At 31.4% G+C, this 24,372-nt stretch overlaps 3 protein-coding genes across 3 annotated transcripts; 1 reads left to right on the top strand and 2 right to left on the bottom strand.

The window, feature by feature from the left end:
- Positions 1-1,746: 1,746 nt before the first annotated feature.
- LOC125836898 (5'-adenylylsulfate reductase-like 5) lies at positions 1,747-7,904 on the bottom strand. Its single transcript, XM_049516060.1, has 4 exons — positions 7,615-7,904; positions 4,648-4,829; positions 3,969-4,093; positions 1,747-2,469 (listed from the first exon to the last, which is right to left on the bottom strand). Exons 1-4 carry the CDS (start codon positions 7,774-7,776, stop codon positions 2,036-2,038), a joined length of 903 nt encoding a protein of 300 aa, XP_049372017.1. The 5' UTR covers positions 7,777-7,904; the 3' UTR covers positions 1,747-2,035.
- Positions 7,905-9,293: 1,389 nt separating this feature from the next.
- Positions 9,294-11,790, top strand: LOC125836614 (GDSL esterase/lipase At1g09390-like). The gene is made up of 5 exons (XM_049515810.1): positions 9,294-9,549; positions 9,979-10,164; positions 10,475-10,632; positions 10,732-11,002; positions 11,552-11,790. Exons 1-5 carry the CDS (start codon positions 9,294-9,296, stop codon positions 11,788-11,790), a joined length of 1,110 nt encoding a protein of 369 aa, XP_049371767.1.
- A 301-nt stretch (positions 11,791-12,091) lies between these two features.
- Positions 12,092-16,658, bottom strand: LOC125836604 (mitochondrial dicarboxylate/tricarboxylate transporter DTC). The gene is made up of 6 exons (XM_049515798.1): positions 16,412-16,658; positions 15,867-15,950; positions 15,135-15,196; positions 13,565-13,926; positions 12,606-12,820; positions 12,092-12,514 (listed from the first exon to the last, which is right to left on the bottom strand). Exons 1-6 carry the CDS (start codon positions 16,523-16,525, stop codon positions 12,458-12,460), a joined length of 894 nt encoding a protein of 297 aa, XP_049371755.1. The 5' UTR covers positions 16,526-16,658; the 3' UTR covers positions 12,092-12,457.
- Between the last annotated feature and the right edge of the window lie 7,714 nt (positions 16,659-24,372).

The raw sequence follows: 24,372 nt of genomic DNA, 5'->3' as shown, positions 1-24,372 counted from the left end.
AATTCTCTTGAAATCAATTGATGGTGACTCTTAAAATTATACATGTGAACTAACAAGTTGTGATCTTATTGGAAGTTCAATGAAAGGCCACCAAATTATGAAAACTATAGACAACTCATTTCATAAATCTATAGGTACCAAAATTGGCTACTTGGTGCTCTCATTATATTTATATTTATTTATGTCTTGTTCATGTATGAGTAAGTGGTTGGTTTTATCAAAATCTAATAAAATAAAGACTTAGTATATGTATTAATTATCATTCCTATTTTCTTTGAAACAAATTAATGAGAGGTTTCTCTTCAATTATAGTTACTAGATTTGTTTGTTTATTTTTTCTGTTTTTTTTTTAATTCGGTGTTCAGTATTTGTATTAGAGTCCACTTAGAGTCTCATTCGCGGATAAGCGTTTCATACCAAGAAAATTTTCATATCCATGATACGAATTGACATCTCTGATTAAGAGAGGAACAATACCATCCATTGCACCACATCCTTTGATGCTTTTCTGTTTTCTTTTTTCTTTTCAATGTATGTTAATTGAGTGTTTTTTGAATATTGTCTATATTTACCAAATAAATCCACTAAACACCATTATTAAACAAATCCTCAAGAAAAGATAAAAATTTCAACTTAACATCTTGATTAAATATGTGATTATTGTTAAACCTAGAACCCCACTAATTCAAACCACCACATGGCTACAAAAGAGAAGATACTCCTCTTAATCAATATGCTATCATCTTTATTAAAAATATGATAATTGTTAAGTAAAAGACAAGTTTTAGTTTAACACAAAGAAAAAGGACACCTGGAAATACACTAGCAACAAAAAATGATGTCTATGCATTCAAGGGTGTGGTTGGTTGAAAATCATAAGATCTCAAGTTTAAATTTCAACGAATTTTTTTTTGGACTTTTCTTTGTATTTGTCCAAGTGATTTAGTGCATAAACCAATACCTGTCTAATGGGAGATAACATGTACCACAAACAATGAATTTAAAATATGTTCAAACAGACTCAAACACCATAATTATGAAAGGAAAACGTGGTTCTCCATATTGTATTTCATTTGGAGTGCACATGGGAGTAGATAATGAAAGAGAAGGCCTAGACATATGGCCTTTTCGGGGCAGAGTTAGGTAGGAACGAGGAGTTCATCTAAACCTTTTTCAGAGAAAATAATATCATCGTTAAAATTATTTTTTATGTACATACATTAGATATTGAATCCCTTTTAGCTTCTTCATGTGTTCATTTCCTTCATATTTTGAAACCCTTTAAGTGAAAATCCTGGCTCCACTTCTGCTTTTCGCTTAAATATATGATTAATCCATCCCCCCCCCCCCCAAAGCATTCAAGCTTATAAGTCAAGAGAGTATGCAAATGCAGACCCCTTTGTATAGTGTTATGGATGAAGTAATCGCAATGACAAGTGATTAGAGACATAGAACAGAAGAAGTCGAGAATCGTCAGTTATCTTTCAAATCAAAGTAATGTAAGTTACCTTCTAAATCAAAGTAGAACAGAAGTCGAGAATCGTCAATTATCTTTCAAATCAAAGTAACGTTAGTTACCTTCTAAATCAAAGTAGTGACAAGCCAAGTATCACAGACTGCAAGGTAAAAGATGAAGGATGATGTTCCAAATGAGTAACTTGCCATTTTTACCAACACATAGTGTAACACTTTCTGTTGATGCCAACAAATCATCACAGACAAATACATGCAGTGTTACAAAGTCTCCTTGTCATCATGTAATATACATAGAAACACTCTGTTCTCAAAATTTACAAGAAAGCTGTTCATATTTCCACCTAAACTCTAAAAGCACAAGATCTTCTGGTCTCTTGAGTATATTTAAATTTTCTGAAAAAGATAAGATACAACACCGGGCAATAACAGCTAACCCGAGGGGGAAGAAATAACAGGGAATGAAGAAGTAAGACGATTCTACTTGCTGTAGAAGCCAGACTCTGAGTTCTAACTTGTTCGCTTTAGTGACAATCTGATGCAAGAGACAACGAGTAGTAGCTTACAAGTCTCCTGAGGGGGCTATTCTTGCTGCTGAGGTCTCTCCCAATGAAACTGATGTCAAGGACGAAGCCCAAACTCGAGCATTCCTAGCACCTTTATGGAAGTTTCTCGTTTTGCATAGCTTTAGCTTGCTCCAAGCCCTCTTGGGATCAATTACGTGGAAGATGCGCCCCAGAATCTGCCTTGAATCTCCAAAGATCCCCATGTTTGGATGAGGAATATATGCAGCCCATAATGCTACTACACGAGCTACCAACCTGGGGAAGAAATATAGGGAAGCCCTAAACAATAGGAATGCAACCGATAATACAAGGTAAGGTTCACTCGAGAATAATTCCCTCAAAGAGGACCCTTTCCATTTCTGAAAAGCTTTGCGACCATCTGCCTTGCAGGTAATTTGACTTTCAGTCACATCGACCATAGGATCAAGCCCTGAAACAAGCATACAAGTGTGAAGTCAATGCCATCAAGTTAAAATGAGAAAGGGTAGAACACTAATTGTTGCATACTGTACAAATTTCCAATAATGACTTCAAGTTTTAAACTCATAAAAAAAGACAGCCACTTTTCAGGTGTTCACTCTATGCGGTGTGGCAAATTTCCTTTGCATTTTTCAGCAGCTGTAAAATCATTTGTGGACATTGTCTGAAAGAGGCAAATTGAGAGACCTTTGAAAGAGATGTAGATGAGAAAAAATATGAGAATATTAGAGAGGATAAAAATGAATTTTAGGTCAATATCCCAAAATGAACTCACATTAAGAGCTATGTTGTCATTTTAGTATTCTGATGAGAACAAAAACTAACAAATTGGAATATCATGGGACTCTCTGCATGTCTGACTTTTGGTATCTCTCAAGTCTCATGGATCAAAACAGGACATCGGATAAATTGCAGCAGAAAGCAATGATGATTAAAAAACAATAAATGATGAAGAAGCGGTTGAATTGCAAGAAAATGTTCCTCCTACATATGAGAACTGCCAAATTTTGGATGAGTTTAGTTAACGAACTTTAAGTCCCAACTCCCAATAGTACTCCTCTTAAGTCTTAACTAGTCTTCATACCCTCTGAATGCACGATATTACAATACAGTATTCCCTGGAGTGCCAAAACTAGGCTTAAAGTAGTTCAAAATTTGACCTTTTTGTAAGATTGCTTTGAACTGTTGAAGAAATTGCTGAAGACGCATATATCTTACTTGCACAATCTATTCAATCAGGACTTTCACCCCTTGATATTAAATGTTATCAATTGACAATAGTGTGTAATTGATCTAGGACATTGAGCAGATACTTTTTATAGTACCTGCTGCTACTAGGTTTGCTCATACGGTTTCTTCAGTAATTATTTTTTGGAAACTAATTTGCTGAGTTAAGAAATATTCAGATTCGGTTCTCTCAAACTTATTTGTACTAGTTGAGTTTTTAGTTGTGGGCTCTTCATTTCGGAACCAAAATCAAAATACCAAGAAGGGTTATTGTGCCTCAATATAAGTGTGTGGACCTTAAATTAAAGAGTTAAACTGTACAACAACAACTCAGTGTAATCCCACGACTGGGGTCTGGGGAAGAGTTAACCATGGTTACCAATTTTAGTTCTTCTTTGCTTCAACATTATTTTGGCTTAACCATGTGCATATGTTAAATGTAGGACATTTCAAAATGAGAAATTGGTTTTTTTTTGCCAATTCGTAGAATGTGCCCCTTAAAAAAATGGCACCAAACTCGAAATCAAATGTAGTGGAAATGAAAACCTAACACCATTCCACCACAATAATCAAAGGCCAGTCACATAGGTTTAGATTTGGCTTGTGATTTGTAAAAGATGAAAAATGCTCACTCCTAAACGTTCTCAACAGTATGGATGAACTCTTACTATGCCACCCAAAAGCAGGCAAAAGAGAATATAGGCAAGCATTTGAAAAGGTCACCTGTAGTCCTTTTGTAGAAGTTCACAAGGGAGGGAAGATCTTTCTGGCCGTGATATCGCACTCTTGATGTCTGAGTCACAATCAATATTGATGGAAAGCTGTGAACTCCATATCTTGAGAAGACACTGCAGATGAGAGGCAAGGCACATGATTAAAATTGTGAGAGCAGCTGAAACAAGAGCGGAGAAGCTAGGGAGAAAGGAAAAGGCAAAATTCTTTATCAATTTTCCTTCTCTTGGAGAAAAGTTATGATGACATCATGGGATACATGCTTTATTATTGAAGCGCAATAAAGTACTTATTTAATTGAAAGCATATGTAGGTCTACGTCAAAACTCAAACGGCTTCTGTCACTAGGTTGCTCGGCAAAATATTGATCTAATAGTTTCAATTTCATACTTAACGCAACACAAATTTCCATGCAGTACATCCACGTTCTGAAAACAAAAAGGTAGAGTTGGGACGACTATTTAATTGTTTAATGTCCGGCATTGATTAAGTATTTTTAACAAGGGAATTAAGGGTAGTCAGGGATCAGCCATTTCCATAAACTTTATCGGCACCTTGTGAGCAGTTACTGCAATACTGTAAAAGCTCTTAACGGTGGAGCAAAATGCTAATGAAGATGACAAGTTTTACCATACTCAGAAAAGATAATATTAACAAAAATTAAACCAACCTAGGCGTAGCTTTTGATTGCTCAACCATCACATGTCTGATTTGCGGGAACATGGAACTCAGAGCACCAAACTTCGATTTAACATCTGTCGAGAAAGGACACCACGAGGCGTAAAACAGAATAGCAGTAACCTCATCTTTCTGACTGGACCTTAGAGCCTTGTCAAGTGATTCTCCATCCGTCTTGTGAGAAAATTGCATAAATGCAAAAAATCAGGATAAAAGAAAAATAACTATATTAAGATACATGTCATAGTTAAAAAAAATAATGCAGTTCACATGAAGAATTATAAAGTTAATTTATGAGAAATTAGGTCATCGATTCCCTCTGCTACTCCCAAAAAAAACAACCGAGCTCTCTTACGCCAAGGAACAGAAATGGAAAAGAAAATGATCAAATAACAAATGTGAACTTTGGGAAACTATGGAAGGATCTATATGAGACCCATCCAATAAGAACAACATATGTATATCAAGGTTGCATAGAGTTCAGGCTGGAGATGAATTTTATGAAAGAAAACAGTAAGCATTCCTCACAAGTATTCAGGAAAATCATATAACATAAAAGTGGGCTAAGCTAAAAAGAATAGTCCAATTCTATATGTTCTCTTTCTCGATTTTATGCCTTTATCTCAGAGAAAAGATCAATGTCCAATCCATTTATTTTCTGGTATTCAAGCAGGTTGGAATATGTATTATCATAATAATGGTAGTAATGGTATCATTTTTGTTTTGATATTGTACACAAAATCCTGTAACTTAGTAGATAGGGAGAATGCCTGTCAGAAACAACACAGAATAAGAAAAAAAGGAGCAATCCTAGAACCAAAGTAACGTATATATTGCTGAGACACAACAGTCACACATTGATGAACATGTATTAGATACACCTGTTTTGAACAGTATGTACTAGATACACCTTCAGAACCTACATTAGAACTTGAATAACCTATTTTTTCAAGTTGAACGGAACATCACAAATCCATCTGAAACCACAACAAGTTAGATAAGAACATTCATTCAAGCTTAAAATAGCTTGACCACCAACTTGTCTGTTCACCAACCACTTAATGACCACTTTTTCATTCACTTACTTGGAAGCCAGTTATTTCTAGTCTTATTTCAGCTCTTATACATGCTACTGTCACCTTTTAACCAAAGCTTTTGGTCAATCTTTTGCTTGTAGGAGGTGGTAACATAAATCAATTTCTTAAACTTGCATACCAAGTAAGGATAAGAGAAGTGTGGAGCCTGAGGAGGTCAAATAGAAACTTATTTTTGTGGATGTCCCCTTCCTTAAAATGTTGAAAAGCATTATAATGTTCACATAGAGTAGAAATAATTCCACATTCCGATTGAAGCCAAGTTAAAATGCCATGATGGTCACAATCAGTCAACTCATTACCTGTAGACATTCATGTGAATACATCCTAAGGGAGAATACATGAGCTACATTCTGAGACCAAAATTGTCCTGCTGTCCACAAAAACAATCTCCCACTGCAAAGGAAGCTAAGCAGATAACCTAACACTCAACCACCCAAGTTTCCAACTCTAGGCACACTTCACTCTCAATTCTTAAAAGTTAGAACAATCGCATACACTTTCCAAATACTTGGCAAAGTTCCAAAACAAAATCAATTTGAGCCTTTCTCACTGATGGAATCAATTACTTAACATTGAGCCTTTTCTCCAAGGAAGAAGAGAGGCCGCTCATACCACTTGCACAAACTTTTATATCTAATGCATATAAAAATGCAATAAATCCAAAAATCAATATTTCTATACGCACTAAATGCCCTTAACTGCCTACTCTCAAGACATGGCATATAATTTCTAAACAGAAGATCATCAAAAACAAAGTGAACATCATTACATTGAGAAGTATCCTACTCATGGGCATCTCCAAGGAAAAGCTACACAATTACAACTTAATACTACAGTGTACAGATTACTCTGATCCGTTTCTTCAATTTTTACTTGAAAACGTTCTTTTCAATATCTAAATTCAACGAAAAATCATTTTTCCGACTATGTTCAGCTATGCTATAAAAGGGGCTAAAAAAGAGGACTCTGCAACAGGAACGTGCAATACTTAAAAGATACAATTTACATATCATTCATGACAACACAAATCTTTTAAATCATCTACAACAATTTAAAAGAATACCAAAAATTATAACTTCCAAAAGATGTTCCTAAACATTCAGCATCAACTCCATGACTTGAGCAACCTAAACCATGATTAGCAATCGAAAATACTCAAACGGGCTATATGATGCAACAAGTATCTCCACATCAACACAACTTGAAACCATAATCTTCCTCATACAATAATCCTTTCTTTGTTCCAAATTCATATACATAACACTAAGAGCATTAAAAATACCCAAACCAAATAAATATTTCCCCCCAATGACTTGAGATAATCTCAAACCCCCCAAAATAACCTAAAAATCCAATCTTTAAAGCAAAAATAATCAGAAAACAGATTCAACTCAATGAATAATCAACAAATCACAACCAAACCATAATTAGCTATTCAAAAAGCAACCCCAATTAATCAAAAAGCAAACCCAAAGGGTAGCGGCTGCGGGTAAAAAAAAAAAAGTAACCCCAATTAATCAAGAAACAAAAAAGATTCTCACAAATCATTAAAAAAACAACTTCAAACCCCTACCAATCACCAAAATTATCAAAACCCACTTCATAAACGAAACCCAATCACCAAAACAATCAAAAAATATACAACCCATTTCAATTAATTAAAAAAATTAAATTCTCACAAATCATAAAACAACTCCAAACCTCTCCTAATCACCAAAATAATCAAAACCCACTTCAAAAATGAAACCCAAACACCAAAAAAATCCAAAAAAAAAACTACAACCCATTTCAATTATTAATTCAAAAAAACACCAAAATGCATAACAAAATCCCCCAAAAAAGGATATTAGAAACTGAATTACCTCAAGAATCTTAGAAGATGGAACGGAGATCCCAAAAGGGCATTGAGATTTCAGATCATAGAGAAAATTATAAGACTGAATTGAAGAAACCGATTCGGAATTCGTATATCCAAACGCTGCAAATACAAAACCTAATACCAATATGTATCTAATCGACACCATAATCAACAATACTAATCTCAAAATTTTCAACTAAAATATAAAATTCCCAAAATATTCAGAAAAAAAAACAAAGAATTCCCCTTTCAGCCTCTCTTCTAGAAAATTTTGAATTTTTTTTTTGTATAGTGTTTCAAACTTTCAATGTTCGGCCAAAATCAGCTTTTTTTTCTCAGCAACTTTATCGTCTTCCTACGATTTTTTATTTAAAAATTAATTATCTTTTTATATTTTAATAATGGTCCCTCCTTTTTAAATATTTATTTATCTTCCTACTTTTTGACAACAATTAAAAAATTAATATCCAAATATGGTGTTAGTTAAAGATAGATAAAATGTATTAAAACGTTATTTACTTTTATGATAATAAATTTATCGTGTGGAAAGTTAAAATTAGAGAGTTGTAAAAAAAAAGGGTCTATTTTGCTCATATTGATCCATTTATTTTGTCTATTTGTGGGGTTTTAGATTCTTGATTGTTGCTAATTTGGAATTTTATCTTTTATTAATCTGCTAGAATCACCACGTATGTTTCTTATTTTTGTTTGTTTGTTGTAAGGATTATAATTTCGAAGGGGAGTGTTGGAGCAAAATTTAAATTATCTTCATGTGATCGATCGATATGTTATAAGCCACTGAATCAAGGTATCTAGGTTGTTTACATGATTACATCGCATTTTTTGGGTGTGTTTATTTCGGATTTTGTGTGTACTAGAGATTCTTTGTATATGAGCTAATACCTTATAAAGATTAAAACTTTGAAGAAGAGCTTTGGAGCAAAGGTAAAATTGTCTTTATGATCTATAGGTTACGAGCCAATCAGGGTAGCTAGGTTCCCTACATCACACTATTTGGGTTCACCTACCCCGAATCTTGTGTGTACAAGGGGATTCGATTGATGATAAAGAAAGAATTTTTGGTTCAGTTCTTCACCTTGACAGAAAATCGAATTAATTAAATTCGATTGAGTCTAACTCATACTGATCACTAATAGAACAATATTCATCATCTCTATTTTTATTTCCTTAGAGATAAGACATCATGAGTAGTTACACCGTTAAACATGTTTTTGGAAGATGAACTATTACTATTATGTGAAGGTAAATACGTACTCGTATTCAGTATCTATACTAAACTATATTTCAATTAACTAATTTTATGATTAACGTTATAAAATATATCTGCACAAATCGTGTTACATGATTGGAAGTGTTGTAACAAACATCGAGTTCGAATAATTTTTTACCATTGTACTAGTCCTTGCTAGAATATTTATTGCTTGATTGGAGTTATTTTCAACTTTAATTGTATTATAGGGAAATTAATTATTTTTCTTGCGGTTTAAGAAGCTAAACAATTTTCTTCATTAAATGGTAATTAATTAATCTTTTGGTTTCTTTCATATAATAAAATAATTTTCCGTTACAGAATTTATATGATCCTTAATTACATCTACATAAAATTATCATTTCATCTATTTTTCTTACCCTAAATTTAGAAATAGAAAAAAAAAAAGTTTGATGATGGATTTGAAGGAAAAAATATTTTATTTTATCTCATTTGCAATTTCCATTTTTCTTGGTCTTTTTTTCCCTTTATCTGTTGATTCAGAATGCAATAAAAATTTAGTAATTATAAATTTTGGTGATTCAAATTCTGATACTGGTGGATATGTAATAGTACGTGGCATGATGGGACAGCTTCCAAAAATACATACTTTTAATCATGATTTATCTGGTCGAATGTGTGATGGCAGATTAATTATTGATTTTTTATGTAAGTTTGGTTTGTTATTACACTATCTTTTATTTGAATTCCTGCTCGATGTTCGATATTCAAGATCTTGATTCATGTCGGAAGATCTTATTTCAAAATAAAACTCTTTCTATCAAAAACAATTATATATTCATTGTTTTGGACCCGAGATAGTTGATTAAAAGAAGAGGAATATATGCCGTTCTACTATAATCTATGATGGTTACACAGTGTGATATCGTTAGATAATTGAAATAATTTGTTACCATTTCTTTTTTCAAATCATATTATCTATAAGAAATTGTAATATTTTTTGTTTCTTATTCGATGTTTGGGAGTAATGCCTTTCTTATCTAAAGTAATTTCATATTTTATTTTTTCCGTCTCATGATTAGTTTTTGTTTATTTATTAATTTTATTTAATTTGATTTTCTTTATTTTTTATTATAGGTGAAAGTGTGGGAAATGGATATTTGACTCCATTTATGGAATCAATAGGCAAAAACTTCACAAATGGAGTTAATTTTGCTATTGCTGGTTCTAAAACTCTTCCAAGATTAGATTCTTTCAATTTGCACATCCAATTTGCTCAATTCCATCGGTTTCAATCTCTTTCTCTTGAGTTATTTAACAAAGGTATATGAAATTATAACGCCCTCGAGTCTTTGATCCAATGATATAAGCACAATAACACGTGTTGTATAAGTCAGACGCATGTCATATTGTCATAGATAGACTGAATTTCGAGATATAATTAACCAGCTGATCCCCTCAAGGTTTTGATTCAGTAAAATGAGCACAACACGTGTTTTTGTGATAGATAGACTAAAATTTCGAAACACAATAGTTTGATTCAGTAATATGAGCACAACACGTGTTGTGTGAGTAAGATTCATGTACTGAATTTCGAAACATAATTAACCATCGCGGATTTCTTGATTGATAGGTGATGGAAATTTGCTAGGAGATAAAGATTTAAGGAATGCACTTTACACAATTGATATTGGACAAAATGATTTGGATGGAATATTTGGTGGACTCATATATGAAAAAGCAATTCTCAAAATTCCTGATATTATTTCAGAAATTGAAAATGTTATAAAGGTAAGTTTAGTGAATTTGTATTATTATTATTATTATATTATTTTCTAATTTTTTTACTTTTCCTTTATTATTATTTTATTGGATTTATTGAATTTGCAGGCAATTTATGAACAAGGTGGAAATAATTTTTGGGTACACAATACAGGACCATTAGGGTGTTTGCCTAAATCACTTGCAACATATAAGAAAAATGAGAATGATTATGATGAGAATGGATGTTTAATTTCTCTTAATGAAGGTGCAAAAACATTTAATGACAAATTACAATTCCTTTGTGAAAAATTAAGAGATGAAATGAAGAATATCACCATTGTATATGTTGATATCTACTCCATCAAATATGATCTCATTGCTAACTCTTCTACTTATGGTAAGTCTTTGTTTCCTTCCTTAAATATCAGTTAGACATCTACGCTTTCCAACTTTGGTTGTGCACAAGTAGACACACATGTCCTACGTTGCATAATACACGTAGAATGTGAATTGCCACGTAGGACGCGTTTTATCTACTTGTTCAACTTAATACAAATTTAAGGCACTACTTATGCACAACCAAAGTTGGAGGGCATAGATGTCAAACGCAGCAAAGTTAAAAGGTACATTTATAAATTATGCCAAATAGAAACAACTATTGTTGGGGTCTATGTTGCTCGGACTCTTCAAAAATGTCGACGGGTGCGTGTATTTTTGAAGGATCCGACACGAGTGTGGCAACATTTTTGGAGAGTCTGAGCAACTTAGGTTGGGGTCTCATTGAACGAGTGGAGATGGAGATTAGGTCCCTCCTTAGCGCGTGAACCCATAGAAACATGTCCTTTCTTATCTACTTATAATTACCTTATTGGTGACCAGTTTGGTGTAAACACCGAGTGCGGACAGGACTTTCTTGACAATGTATTGGTTCTCCTTTTTTTGGCAGGGTTTGTGAATCCATTGATGGGATGTTGTGGATATGGAGGGCCACCATACAACTTTGAATCAAACAACAAATGTGGGCAAGGAAATTACACAATATGTGAAGATAGATTCAAGTACATTAGTTGGGATGGTATTCACTACACAGAAGCAGCTAATGGATTTGTTGCCTCCAAAATACTCTCGACACACTACTCTACACCTCCACTCAAGTTCAATAACTTTTGCAACATTGCACCTTGATATGGCAACTAGATTGTCCATCACAAATATTCTTTTAGTTAAATGAAACATTTTCATAGAAATTCATGAGCATGTTTATGTATATATAATGCATGTTTTTGAGCCAAGAGTCTTTCAGAAACAGTCTCTACCTCAACGAGATAATGGCAAGGTCTACGCACATTCTACATGTTCTTGTAATGCATAGACAAGGGATATAACAATTGGCTAAATGATAAGGGAGACAAAGATAAGTGCATGAAAAACTATATATCCAAATGGAGCAAGAGCATTAGGATGCATTTTTACTCCAATAATACTCAATAGCTCATACCAGGATGGATGCTAACAAATGAGTGTATATCCAAAAATAGGCAACAAGATCAAGTTCAAGATGACAATAAAATTGGTGAATTCCATACTACCTACTTCAAGACGGTTTTTGAAGCACATAGATTATTCAGCTAAAAGAATCTTCCCATCAGTTTGGATAAAGTAATCTTCCCAAAACTATATTGGTAGGAATATTGAAAAGACCAAATGTCTAACCTAAATTTCCGCAAGTCAATGTATCACCACAAAAATCTTAACGCCTTTAAGAAAGAGAGAAAACAGTACTAATACAACAAGGCGAAGATGTTATTTCTAATGAAGCTCAACTTGAGAGGATGCATCTTTTTTGCAAAAATCACAATCCGATTTTCTTCTCCACCTTCTGAATTTGGTTAAGGAAAATCCAAGTCATCTGCATAGGCAAAAGAAAGAAGCAAACATATATTTAAAGCTTTAATATAAAACCGAGAGAAAGGAAGTTGGGAGAACAGAGGGAAACATACCATAACATGAGGGGCAATCCTAATACAATATACTGGAAATCCAGTGTAAAATTTGAAGGGTCCTCCTGCCTTCAAAGTCTTCATGGCACAATCGAAAGAACCAGTGTAGGGCACTTTTCCTTCAGCATCTGGCTGCATTTTCTGAATCTGGGTCTTGACGTAATCAAATGGTAAACTGCAAGCAGCAGCAAAGAATCCAGAAACACTGCTGGCCCCTGTATTTTAATAACACAAAAGGTACTTTTTGTAAGAGCATGAAACATTATGCCTCATGGGGGATATTGAAATTTGCAGCATATTCATCATTCAATGGTAACACTAACGTTCAAGACAGTTGAATGTGAAGAGCAAGGAAAAAAAGTGCTTGAACACACTAATACCCCGGACAACCTTTTCCCCTTTCCATGGTTATTGATTGCCACAACAAAAATGACTGACTTGATAACATTCTAGAGCCAGAGCAGAAGAATCTACTCAAAGGAATAACTTACACCATCTAACAGTCTGCACTACTGTTAAGTGTTAACCAGCTTTTAAAGAGTCCCAATTTCCCTTAATCCACCAAGAAACTAGAATGGATACAAGTTCCATATGCATAAACACAGGAAGCAAAGTTTAAACAAAACATTTCCCAGCAAGCCGTTTTTCGCCATAAAGCACTAATTGCACCAAAGAGAGAAATCAGGCCTAAAGATGCTGCAGTCTCTAGCAATTAGTAACTTAAATGATTAGCAACGCTATGCAAAAGATGGGCGGATTTCTCCAAAGAGAAGTTCACTTCTTTTTTCAAGACAAGTTGGAAACATTTGATGCCCTCTTGAAATTACAATCTGAACTCAAACCCTTCTTGAGGAAACACACTGAAGAAACTCGACTTAAAACTAAAATCAAGACCTGTAGTACATATAGGATACACCGGTGCTAAAACCAAGGAAGCATTTGTACAGAAATTATCTTACCTACTACTGTGGCAGCCTCGCCCATGCCAAGGTTGTCCCTGAAGAACTCCACACTCTGATCATAAGAGGCAAGCATACCCATGTTCAATGCCATTGCCCTTACTACTGTTGGGCCAGCACCTTTCCAGAGGGCTAGAACTCCTTCATCAGCCGCAATACGAGAGAGTGCATGGAATGCATTTGTGTAATTGCGTCTCTGTGCTAAAGGCAAGGTAGCATCAGCTTGCATACGAATGAGGGCCAAATCTGCTGGACTGCCAACAGTTGCACCAATTGCTCCAGCAGTCAAACCACACAAAGCCTTTTGGTACAGAGGTAAGGGCTTCCCTTCATTAGCCTCAATGGCCTTGTTCGTCAAAATTCTATTTTAAGAAAACCAGAAGAAAGGCAAAAGAGTTAGTCCTACTTCTTTTTTCTTTTCATGGATGACTATAGAAAGAACATTATCAAGCAAAAGGCATAACAGCATTAAGTTGTACTATTATAAAAACTCATCCCAAAATCACCAACAATGTAGTGTATAAAGCTAGGTTTTAAATCACGAAAAAGTTTCAAGGTCTTCACACTGTTTGCTGAAGGGTACAGACAACAGACAAAAACAGGCCTTCATTTAATGATAGGCTAATTACATGTGAAATGTAGCTTCCTGTTGCACATAAATCGATGTCCTGAAACCAGCTCACATTCCTCCAAAGGAAGAAGACAATGGATTCTCATTGATTTGTCTTTATCCACATGGAGGATGGAAACCCAAACTAGTTTTCAACATCTCATGATTAATGAGCCAAAGGATTTGAAGTGGTTTTAGAGGATTCAAGACTTTAAGTGGCTTGCAACTACACTTGGCACAACAATCAAGCATGGTATAAGTTTAGTAGATTATTAAACCTTTGTATTTTATCTAAAATTTGTTTACTTTTTCTAGAACCTGCAGATATTTTTTCACGCTAATTCTTTTCAAAAGGTATGTTAGCTCAATATTTCCATGAACACATAAAATTTTAGCAAAACCCTGAATTCTAATGGAGGTCCAACAATGATATCGCACCCCTTGAAAATAGAATAAGCAGAAAAGAACAGAGTAAACCCAATAATCACAACCACCTCATAAAATTATAAAATAATACCAAGCTGCAAAACCTTCAAAAAGTTAACAGCCAAGTGGAGGGTGGAGGGTAGAGGGAGAGGGTGACATGGGGTGTCTTAATCCTCAAAAAATCTGAAAAGCAACACTTGCAGAAAATCAATAATATAACTGTTCACAAATTTATTCCATCTTGACAATTGACATAACCAAAGAGTAACTTCACTAGAAGACATGCGCCAAGCACCTCAACATGAGTAGTTCAGACTGTATCTTGATTCAAATAAGACAAATGAAAAATTAGACCTGATAAGAAAGGTGCGACTATGCAGAATAACAGTGGTATCCTTGGACAACCTCCAAGTTATTCCACAGTAACATGTGTCACAACTATGAACCTTGACACATCATCAATAGTGTTTGAAAATTTTAATAAACCCGGCTCATTCTGAATGGAGAAAAGATAAACTTAGGACAAACAGTCACCTGAATGACCCAAGTCGGGCTGTTGTGTAGGTTGCCTGCCTTAGAAGCCCAGCTGACAGACCCTGCGTAAGATGATAAATAATTGATGGCATGGAATAACAAAAAAAACATATAACACAAAAATATGAGAGGAAGTGCATTAAGCCATCCACTGATGGGTAATATTAATTTGGACAATCTTGATATAAGACATCAGTCTTAGATGACAGCGATAATATTGCATCCATCTCAGAGTTAACTCAATTGTCCTCCAAGTAAAAGCGATCTGAATTTTAGGTAGAATCGTCTATTTTCCCTAGGTACTCTCATAGGAAATCTAACAACTATCTCAATTAATAATTGTACAATAGATAAGTTAATGGTCTGGGAGTCACTTGCATTAAATGCAGGCAGCTTTCTCCAATGTTTCTAGTGGGAAAAGCATCATCTAGTTTTCTTGCTGATTTTTTTCCAAGAATATAGGTAATCCAGTACGGCATAACCAAAGTATTGGAGAGATTTATCGTTCCTACTCTATTGAGGATACTATAATGTATGAAATACAAATGCATCCTCACCGAGTTTAAAAGAACAAGGTATACTCATTACCTGGTGGGAAATTAAAATACCTATCTGATTCTTGTGATCCGAGATAAAATAAAGATTCATTCAATCAGAGATCAACAAGTAAATGCCGATACATTATTAATCATCAACCAAAGCTACATAGATATAAATCTCACGAGAACAAACCTTGTAAAAGGCACCAAAGCCTTCATTTTTAAGCATGGTTTTGGTAACATCAGCTGCTGATCCCTGTCCCAATTGTATCCTCACCTGCTCGCCATCATAAGAAGGACGTAACATAAATCAGAATAGATCCCATCAAACTTTAGCACACCACAAGCTGAAAGACTCAAACTTTACCTCATATTGCATAAGAAACTACCCCAAAGATTCAATATTTACAAGGCTAAATCCTGTCCATTCACTACAAAACAACTCTATATAAGAAAAGTAAACTGACACATTTCAACCAAATCCATTTGATCTAAGATCTGAAATCCAACCAAATCCACCAAAATATCAGTACCAAACATCCCATATAAAACAAAATAACAATAAAACATTCATTTGATTCAAGATCTGAACACGACCCACTAACCAAACACATCTCAAAACCCCAAAAACACATCAAAACATCAAAAAAGACAGGATCCTTACAATCAAGAACACACTAACAATCAATAAAAGCAATACCCATAAAAATAAAATCAAGATTGTGGTAAAGATGTTACCTTTATCATATCAATAGGCTGAATAACACAGGTAGCAAGCATACCAGAAACACCTCCATTAATAAATGGCTTAACAGTAGGCCAAACACCTCCAGATACTGGCTTCTCACCCATTCTTTCTCAGCTCTCTTTCTCTTCAGATTTCAAAAAGAGAATAGGGCCTTTGGGGACTGAAGCTCTCGAGGGTTTTCACAAGAGTAAAAAGAGGAGTTTTGGCAAAGGGGAGAGAGGTATTTATACACAACAAACAAATAGTACCACTATTGTTGAGCCAATTAAGAAGGGAAAACCCTTCTGTGGTGGTTGAATCAATTTTTGTGTGTGACTAGGACTGCTTTAATTTATTGTCTCTAATATTAGCCCTTCATTTTCACAAAATTACACTTTTAGAAATTAGAAATATATACACCTTTTAAAATTATACTTGTCTCTGTTTCAATTTATGTGACGTCGTTTAGCTGCAATTATTGTGGAATCTGGTGGTTTAGAATCATAGAAAGATTTTTTCTTTATCAATGATGATTGGCCATGGTATCCATAGCCTTGTTTCTTTTTCGATCAAATTCTGATTTCGTTTTTGCTTCTCCCGATCGTCGAGCATGATCGACTCTACTCTTTTTCCTGTCTTCAACGTCTCACTTCGTTTCATTATTCTTATGTACCGATGTTAGAATGAGAACACCCGATCAACTCGACTATCCCAAATGCCCCCCACCCCTGAAGTCTGCTCAAATTTTAACGAAGACAAAAAATTACTAGTTGATTCTTCTCATTCGCCCTAACATTGATGAACATAGTAACTTGGTACTTATTGTTGGTGATAGGTGGCAAGTATTTTGTGAAAATTGACAAGACATGTTGTTGGTGGAAGGTGTCATGTATCTTGTGGAATTAGTCGAGACATGTTGTTAGTGGGAGGTGACAAGTATCTTGTGCAATTAGTCGAGACATGTTGTTGGTGGGAGATGGATGACATGTATCTTGTAGAATCCGTCGATACATGTTGCAGGTGGAATGTGACGTGTCCTGTGAAATTAGTCGAGATATGTTATTGGTGAGGTGACAAATATCCCATAAAATTAATCAAAGTACACGAAAGCTAATCTAAACACCATGCGATTCTAAAAAAATGATTTATTTTTTTTAATTTCTAATCTAATCATTCATTCAGTATAACCTTATCCCATCCTAACTCGAATGGTCTTGGACAAAGATTCCATTAAAGTAGACATACTTTTAATTTTATCATGCTATTCTAGTATAATCATACAAAATGGATTGAATTATAAAAAGAATCATTCTATAATTTGTCAACAAAAAAAAAATCCACAAAGAATCTACTTTAATTTGTGAAAAGGAACATACATTTGACAACGTCTAATTTTATTCTTCAAGATAGAGCAAAGGGATATACCTTGCTTTATGGTTGTTGGAAAATTTTCTATTTCAAAATTTGGCCTCATCATTATGTTTTTGGAGTAAGTATTTCATTATGAAAGAAATTAACTAAATTAAAACACTAAAATTGAATGAAAATCATGGTGTATCTCAAAATTGTCAAGTTTTAAAAGATATGATATGCATATTTAAAAAGTTTATGATATATGCGTGATCGGATTTGAAGCTAGGATTGCAAGGAGTTCATATGAATGTTTTTTATTGAAAGGTTATACTATATATACAAAGTCAAAACTTTTTTCATCTTGCGATTTCTTTGTATGTTTACCTATTTATATTAAAATTCGGCAGCAATATCTTGTATATTACTATAAAAATATTGCAAATATACTTGTGTACATGGGCAAAAAAGTCATTACATTGCAATAGCAAAGATGAGCAACAAATAAATTAGAAGTTATATTTCACACACAAGTTGAAAATAAAAACAAAGTATCATAACTGTCATCTTTTTTTCCCACAAAAAAAAATACTATTTAATTTGTGATGGGCATTTTCTTAAATGGAAATTTGACATCATAATGTGGGCAGAGCTTTTAAATAAAGTAGAGAGAATTAATAAAAGATTTTGATTTCGAGCTTTGAAAATAAAAATTACTTTCGATTAAAAGTAAAGTTTTCTTTTAAAGAGTTTTCTATACGTATTTGAATTAGTCAGACTTTAAAATGGATACCTATAAAAGAAAAAAATGGTAAAAATAGTGAATTATTTGATCTTCCAAGGGTAAATTATGTAATTTAGCCACCAACATTCAATTTTTATTTTATTTTTTAATTTCCCCCAAATTCAATGTTGGTGTGATGAGATTTTTTTTAAAAAAATATTATTTTTCCTACTTGTTTGGCGGCGATATTTTCTATAAATAATGGCATTAAAAGTAAATTTAGATTTTTAATGAGGGTATTAATGGGATTATTGACCTTTAAACATTTAATTTCCCCACTTTACGAGGTCTGCAAGTAAGTTAACCAATCCAACGATTGCTTCAAGGCATATGTTTCCAATAATACCCCTAAACTATAATATCAATAACAAATTAAAAAAATAAAATAATAAATATTTATGATATGTGTTCCAACATTGTACTTAGACACGACATGACGCAATTTCATATTACCGATGACATGATTCTAGATAAGAAAAAGTAGAAATCGTGTATTAGGGTAGAATATTGTCTTACCTTGCAAATGTTTAGTCTTGATAGTGTCTGTCGTAGTATTAGTCGTACTCATATACTGTTTATAGTATTTCAATTATCATACTATTTGATTGTTATTATTGTTTCTTTATCGTAGACTTTACACAACTTTTCTTATTAACTGATATGATTTCTTCTTCTGTTACTTGAGTTTAACACACTTGAGCTAAAGATCTTTCAAAAACAGTCTCGCTATCTCGTAGCGTACATTGTATTCTCCAGACCCCATCTAGTGGGATTTCACTAGATATGTTGTTGTTATTGTTATATTCTACTCACCCATTATCAAAAGTCCGAGGCTCGAATTTTAAATTTGAAGAAAATCTTAGTAAGAAACGTTTTCCTTTTAATGAGTCATATACGACATAAATTTTAATTAATTGACATTTCAAATACAGAATATCGAACAATGAGTGAAAATTAAAAACAATTTAGTTTCAAAAGATAAATAAAGGACCATGCAAATGCCACAAATGTAACAAGAAGAATGGCTAGGAAGCTGAGGTCAACGCCATTTCTTTTGTCATTTTCATTATTTCTTTTTCAATAGATAAAACCAAAGAGCTTTTTAAAATTTTGCTATTAAATGATAAATAACTACTAATAATTTTTGCTATTAAATGATAAAACTTTGAAGTATCTAATTTACCAAAGAGTATGTAATTTATGAGTAAAATTGGATTATGTCACATGTTTAATTTACCTTCAAAAAGGCAGCGCTGTTAATAATTGATTTTAATTAGCTATAGTATCATTTTTTTTCACTTACACTTTAAGTCAAAGTCAAGAAAAGTACAAAAGCGCGTATAAATAAATATATAAATAATTAAAGTTAAGAAAGTTTGGTTGAGGCTATGATTAAAATTGGATTATGTCACATGTTATATGATTTGTTTAATTTAAAATTATATAAGAGTTGAAAATGTGTTGTTAAATTTTACAAATTATGAGATTCTCTCATGTTTAGAAAAGAAAAAAAACCAACTATAAAAATTGATTCAACTTTGCTAATACTTATTTAATTTTGTTATTCTTATTCATAAATAAAATAACTTTTACGTCACTTATTTTGTAATTGATAAAGTAATTTACTTTATAATATATATTTTTTGTGCATGCCGGAATTCGCTCTTTATCGGAAACTTGATTTATTTGTGTAATCTAGAGATGGTAAAATTAATTTATGAAATTATATCTCACCCAACCTAGTCAAACTTGAGATTATGAACTCATATGAAATTTACTTTTCAATATTCTTTCATAATACTAATAGATGAACTATTAAAATATAATCTTTGTAGCACTTGGCTTAGCAATCTTATTGATGGTTGTTACTAGAATTCAACAAATTATAGGAGTATCAACTTGGGTTGTGGTGCACTGGTGAGAGTGTTTCACCCTTAATCAGATGTCTCGGATCCGAGCTTTGGTTATGGAGAAAATTCTGGAAGCGCCATCCCCGAATGGGCTCTAGAGTGCACGATCTAGATTTAGTCGGAGCTTCAATGTGGGTTCCGAACATCGGGTGGGAAACCAAAAAAATAAATAAATTATAGGAGTATTACATATCTATATTGAAGCTTGACTAAATTTAAATTTACGTCGAAAAGATTAAATCTATATTAGGAGTAAAGCACTTGTATCTCATAGTTATGCTATCAAATTAACCTTCCACTCATTCACTTGGCAAGTGAAGTGAGGTGTTGGGAGTTCGAATTAAATCCATATTAATAATAAAAGCGATTAGAAGCTATATATATATACTAGATATAGGACCCCGTGCCAGCACGGGGCCCAAATATATATATTTTTTTATTTTAATTTATGTCATATTATGGAATTTGAGAAGTTATTGAAATTTTTATATGATTTTAAAAATATTTTAAATTTTTAGCTATTGTGATTTGTAGTACTTTTTTTTAACATAATTTAGAAAAAAATATTTATTACTCTGTTTGTTCTAATTTATGTGGCACACGCAGAATTTAAAATATTAAGCATTTTTTATATGTCTCTTTAATATATTAAGTTGTTAATTATTGTATTTTATTGTATATTTTGAACCTAAATTTTTAATAATATATGTTATTTGCCATGTCCCAATTTATGTGACATTAATTGATAGATTTGTTGGAGTCGAGAGATTTATTTTGTTAATTATTGTAATTTATATTATTTTTTTTCCGTCAATTTCAAACAATATATGTTGTTAATTGATAGAATACTTTTAATGTAATTTTTTTTAAAAAATATGTGTGACTCTCCATGTCCCAATTTATGTGGCACATGTATAGTTTTGACAATTAACCAAAATTTTAATACATTTAAAAAAATATTTTGAAGTCGTTAAATTTTAAGTAATAAGTAATTTAAATTGTTGTATTATTTATTACAATTTATAATACTTTTAAAGTAGTTAAAATATTGTACAATTTATTATGATTTATAACACTTTTTTTTTAAATTTATGTCATATTATGGAATTTGAGAAGTTATTGAAATTTTTATATGATTTTAAAAATATTTTAAATTGTTAGCTATTGTGATTTGTAGTACTTTTTTTAACATAATTTTGAAAATAATATTTATTAATCTATTTGTTCTAATTTATGTGGCACATGCAGAATTTCAAATATTAACCCTTTTTTATATGTCTCTTTAATATATTAAGTTGTTAATTATTGTATTTTATAGTACATTTTGAACCTAATTTTTTAATAATATATGTTATTTGCCATGTCCCAATTTATGTGGCATTAATTGATAGATTTGTTGGAGTTGAGAGATTTATTTTGTTAATTATTGTAATTTATAATTTGTTTTTCGTCAATTTCGTCGACTATTTTTTTTATTAATTATTGTAATTTATTGTTTCTTTTTCGTCAATTTCAAACAATATATGTTTATCATATAATCCATTTTATGTGGTACCAATAGAATTTAGAGAGTCAATTAAATTTTGTATATAAGTTTTAAATAATTAAGTTGTTAATTATTGTAATGTATAGTATTACTTATAGTATTTTTAAATATATTTAAATATTATATGTTAGGTTTTTTATCCTAATTTATATGGCATTGATAGAATTTAAAGTGTCAAATAATTGTTAATTATTGTAATAGATAATATGGAGTATTTAAGTCATTTATAGTATAGTATAATTAATATATAATATGTAGTATTTAAGTGTTATATTATGGAATTTGAGAAGTTATTGAAATTTTTATATGATTTTAAAAATATTTTAAATTCATAACTATATATTTCAATGCACAAGATTTTGATAAAATAAAATCTTTAAAGTTAAATTATAATGTTTTTGAAATTTAAATTATTAAAACATATATAATGATTTTATAGAAAAAATAATATCATATAAAATTAAATGAAAAGGATAATAAATTCAACTTTTACCATGATAAGGTTGAAAAATATTATTTAAGTGGAAGGAGATGGGGCCCACTTTTGGTAGTAAATCCTAGACTCTTCTAATATATAGTAATACTAGATATGAAAGGGCCCGTTAACGGGCCCAATATTACAAATTTAAGAGGTATTTAATTAATTTTTTGAAAAGAAAAATTATCATTAATATTTTCTAATAAAAACGAGAGTAAATGATAATAAAATCACACTTTATATTAATAACAATAATAATAATAATTTATATATATATATATATATATAAACATATATTTTTATCAAATCATAACTTGTAACTTATTTAAATTGTCTTAATTAACAATACAATATAATATGCACCAATGGTTATTTTAACATAATGTCAAACATAATTAAACAGTTAATTATATATATATATATATAAACATATATTTTTATCAAATCATAACTTGTAACTTATTTAAATTGTCTTAATTAACAATACAATATAATATGCACCAATGGTTATTTTAACATAATGTCAAACATAATTAAACAGTTAATTTGATGATATTCTTTTCACATTTAGAGTAGTATAAACATGAAAAATAAAATAAAATTATATCTTATTTTAAGATAATAAAATTATTTTTAATTATTTATTTTTAATAGATATGAAAAATAAATTAACACAAAGAAATAGATAATCTTTTTATTTCACTTTATTTGAAAATCAACATCTGATTATGAAAATTACAAATATAACTTAAAGTTGTATTTGAAATTTGAAAAACATTCAAAACCTTGTTAATATTTTAAGGGGCCGTTTGGTTACCGTATAAGATGCATTTTTTTCTCATATATAAAAAGTTGTATCTGTTTTACTATATTTGGTAGAAATTTTGTATTAGGTAGAAAAGCCAACATGACTTACCATGTTTGGTTGATACGTTTCATTCTTGTATTAATTCTATACGGTGTATGGTTACATTTTTTGTAATCCTACATAATTGATACCTACATAACTTATGAGGGAATCTATGTATAAATTATGCATGATAAAAGATGGAATAAGTTATGAGGGTATTAGTTATACATGTATTAAAAAAACTACACATTTATCCCTATTACCTTTTTATATTGAAAACTCTAGAAAAAACTTTACATAACTATTCTATTTTCCTAGCTATTTTTGTGTCTTATTTCTTTTGTATACGAACAATTTTTTATTTGTTTTCATTTGAAATCAAAATATAAATATTTTATTAATATGATGAATCGGAATGTATAACTTTGACAACGCATATGCTAATCATATATTATCACCATATATTACTAAATATATTCCACATATTTAATTATTATGTATTGTTTTTTTATTTGGAATATAAATTTATATATAACTCATATATTTGGTATACTAAAAATGTACAAACAATACATGCAGCATCTTGATAGAAATTTACATTATATAAAATAGGATTTTATAATGTACTTGAAATATATTTATGGTATTTTATTTTTATAAGCTTTAAACATTAAAAAAAAAATAGAGAGAGAAAAAATAAATAGAATTCCCACTTAAGTATAGAGAAGATTTCTTTCTATTTTTATTTTTTTTTGGAAATTATACTATTTGCTTGCTTATTTATTTGTAAATAATATATTCAATAATTAATAATTTATGTATTGTAATCTCTACATAACTAAGTAATACCTACATAATTAATATTTGCATAATTAACACCAACATAATTAATACCACATAACTAAATCCTACATAACTAAACCATGCATTACTAAAAACTGCGTAAGTCTAACCAATAACCAAACAGCCCCTAACTATATGAGATCTAATCTATGACATTATACAACTATGTATTTTGAGATATTACTTTTTTTTATTGCAATTTGGTTGTACA

This window comes from Solanum verrucosum, unplaced genomic scaffold (genome assembly GCF_900185275.1).
Source record: "Solanum verrucosum unplaced genomic scaffold, falcon-dt-bn FXZP01000284.1, whole genome shotgun sequence".
NCBI lineage: Eukaryota > Viridiplantae > Streptophyta > Magnoliopsida > Solanales > Solanaceae > Solanum > Solanum verrucosum.
Note: the sequence above shows the minus strand (reverse complement) of the source record. Positions and strands in the feature narration are given on the sequence as shown.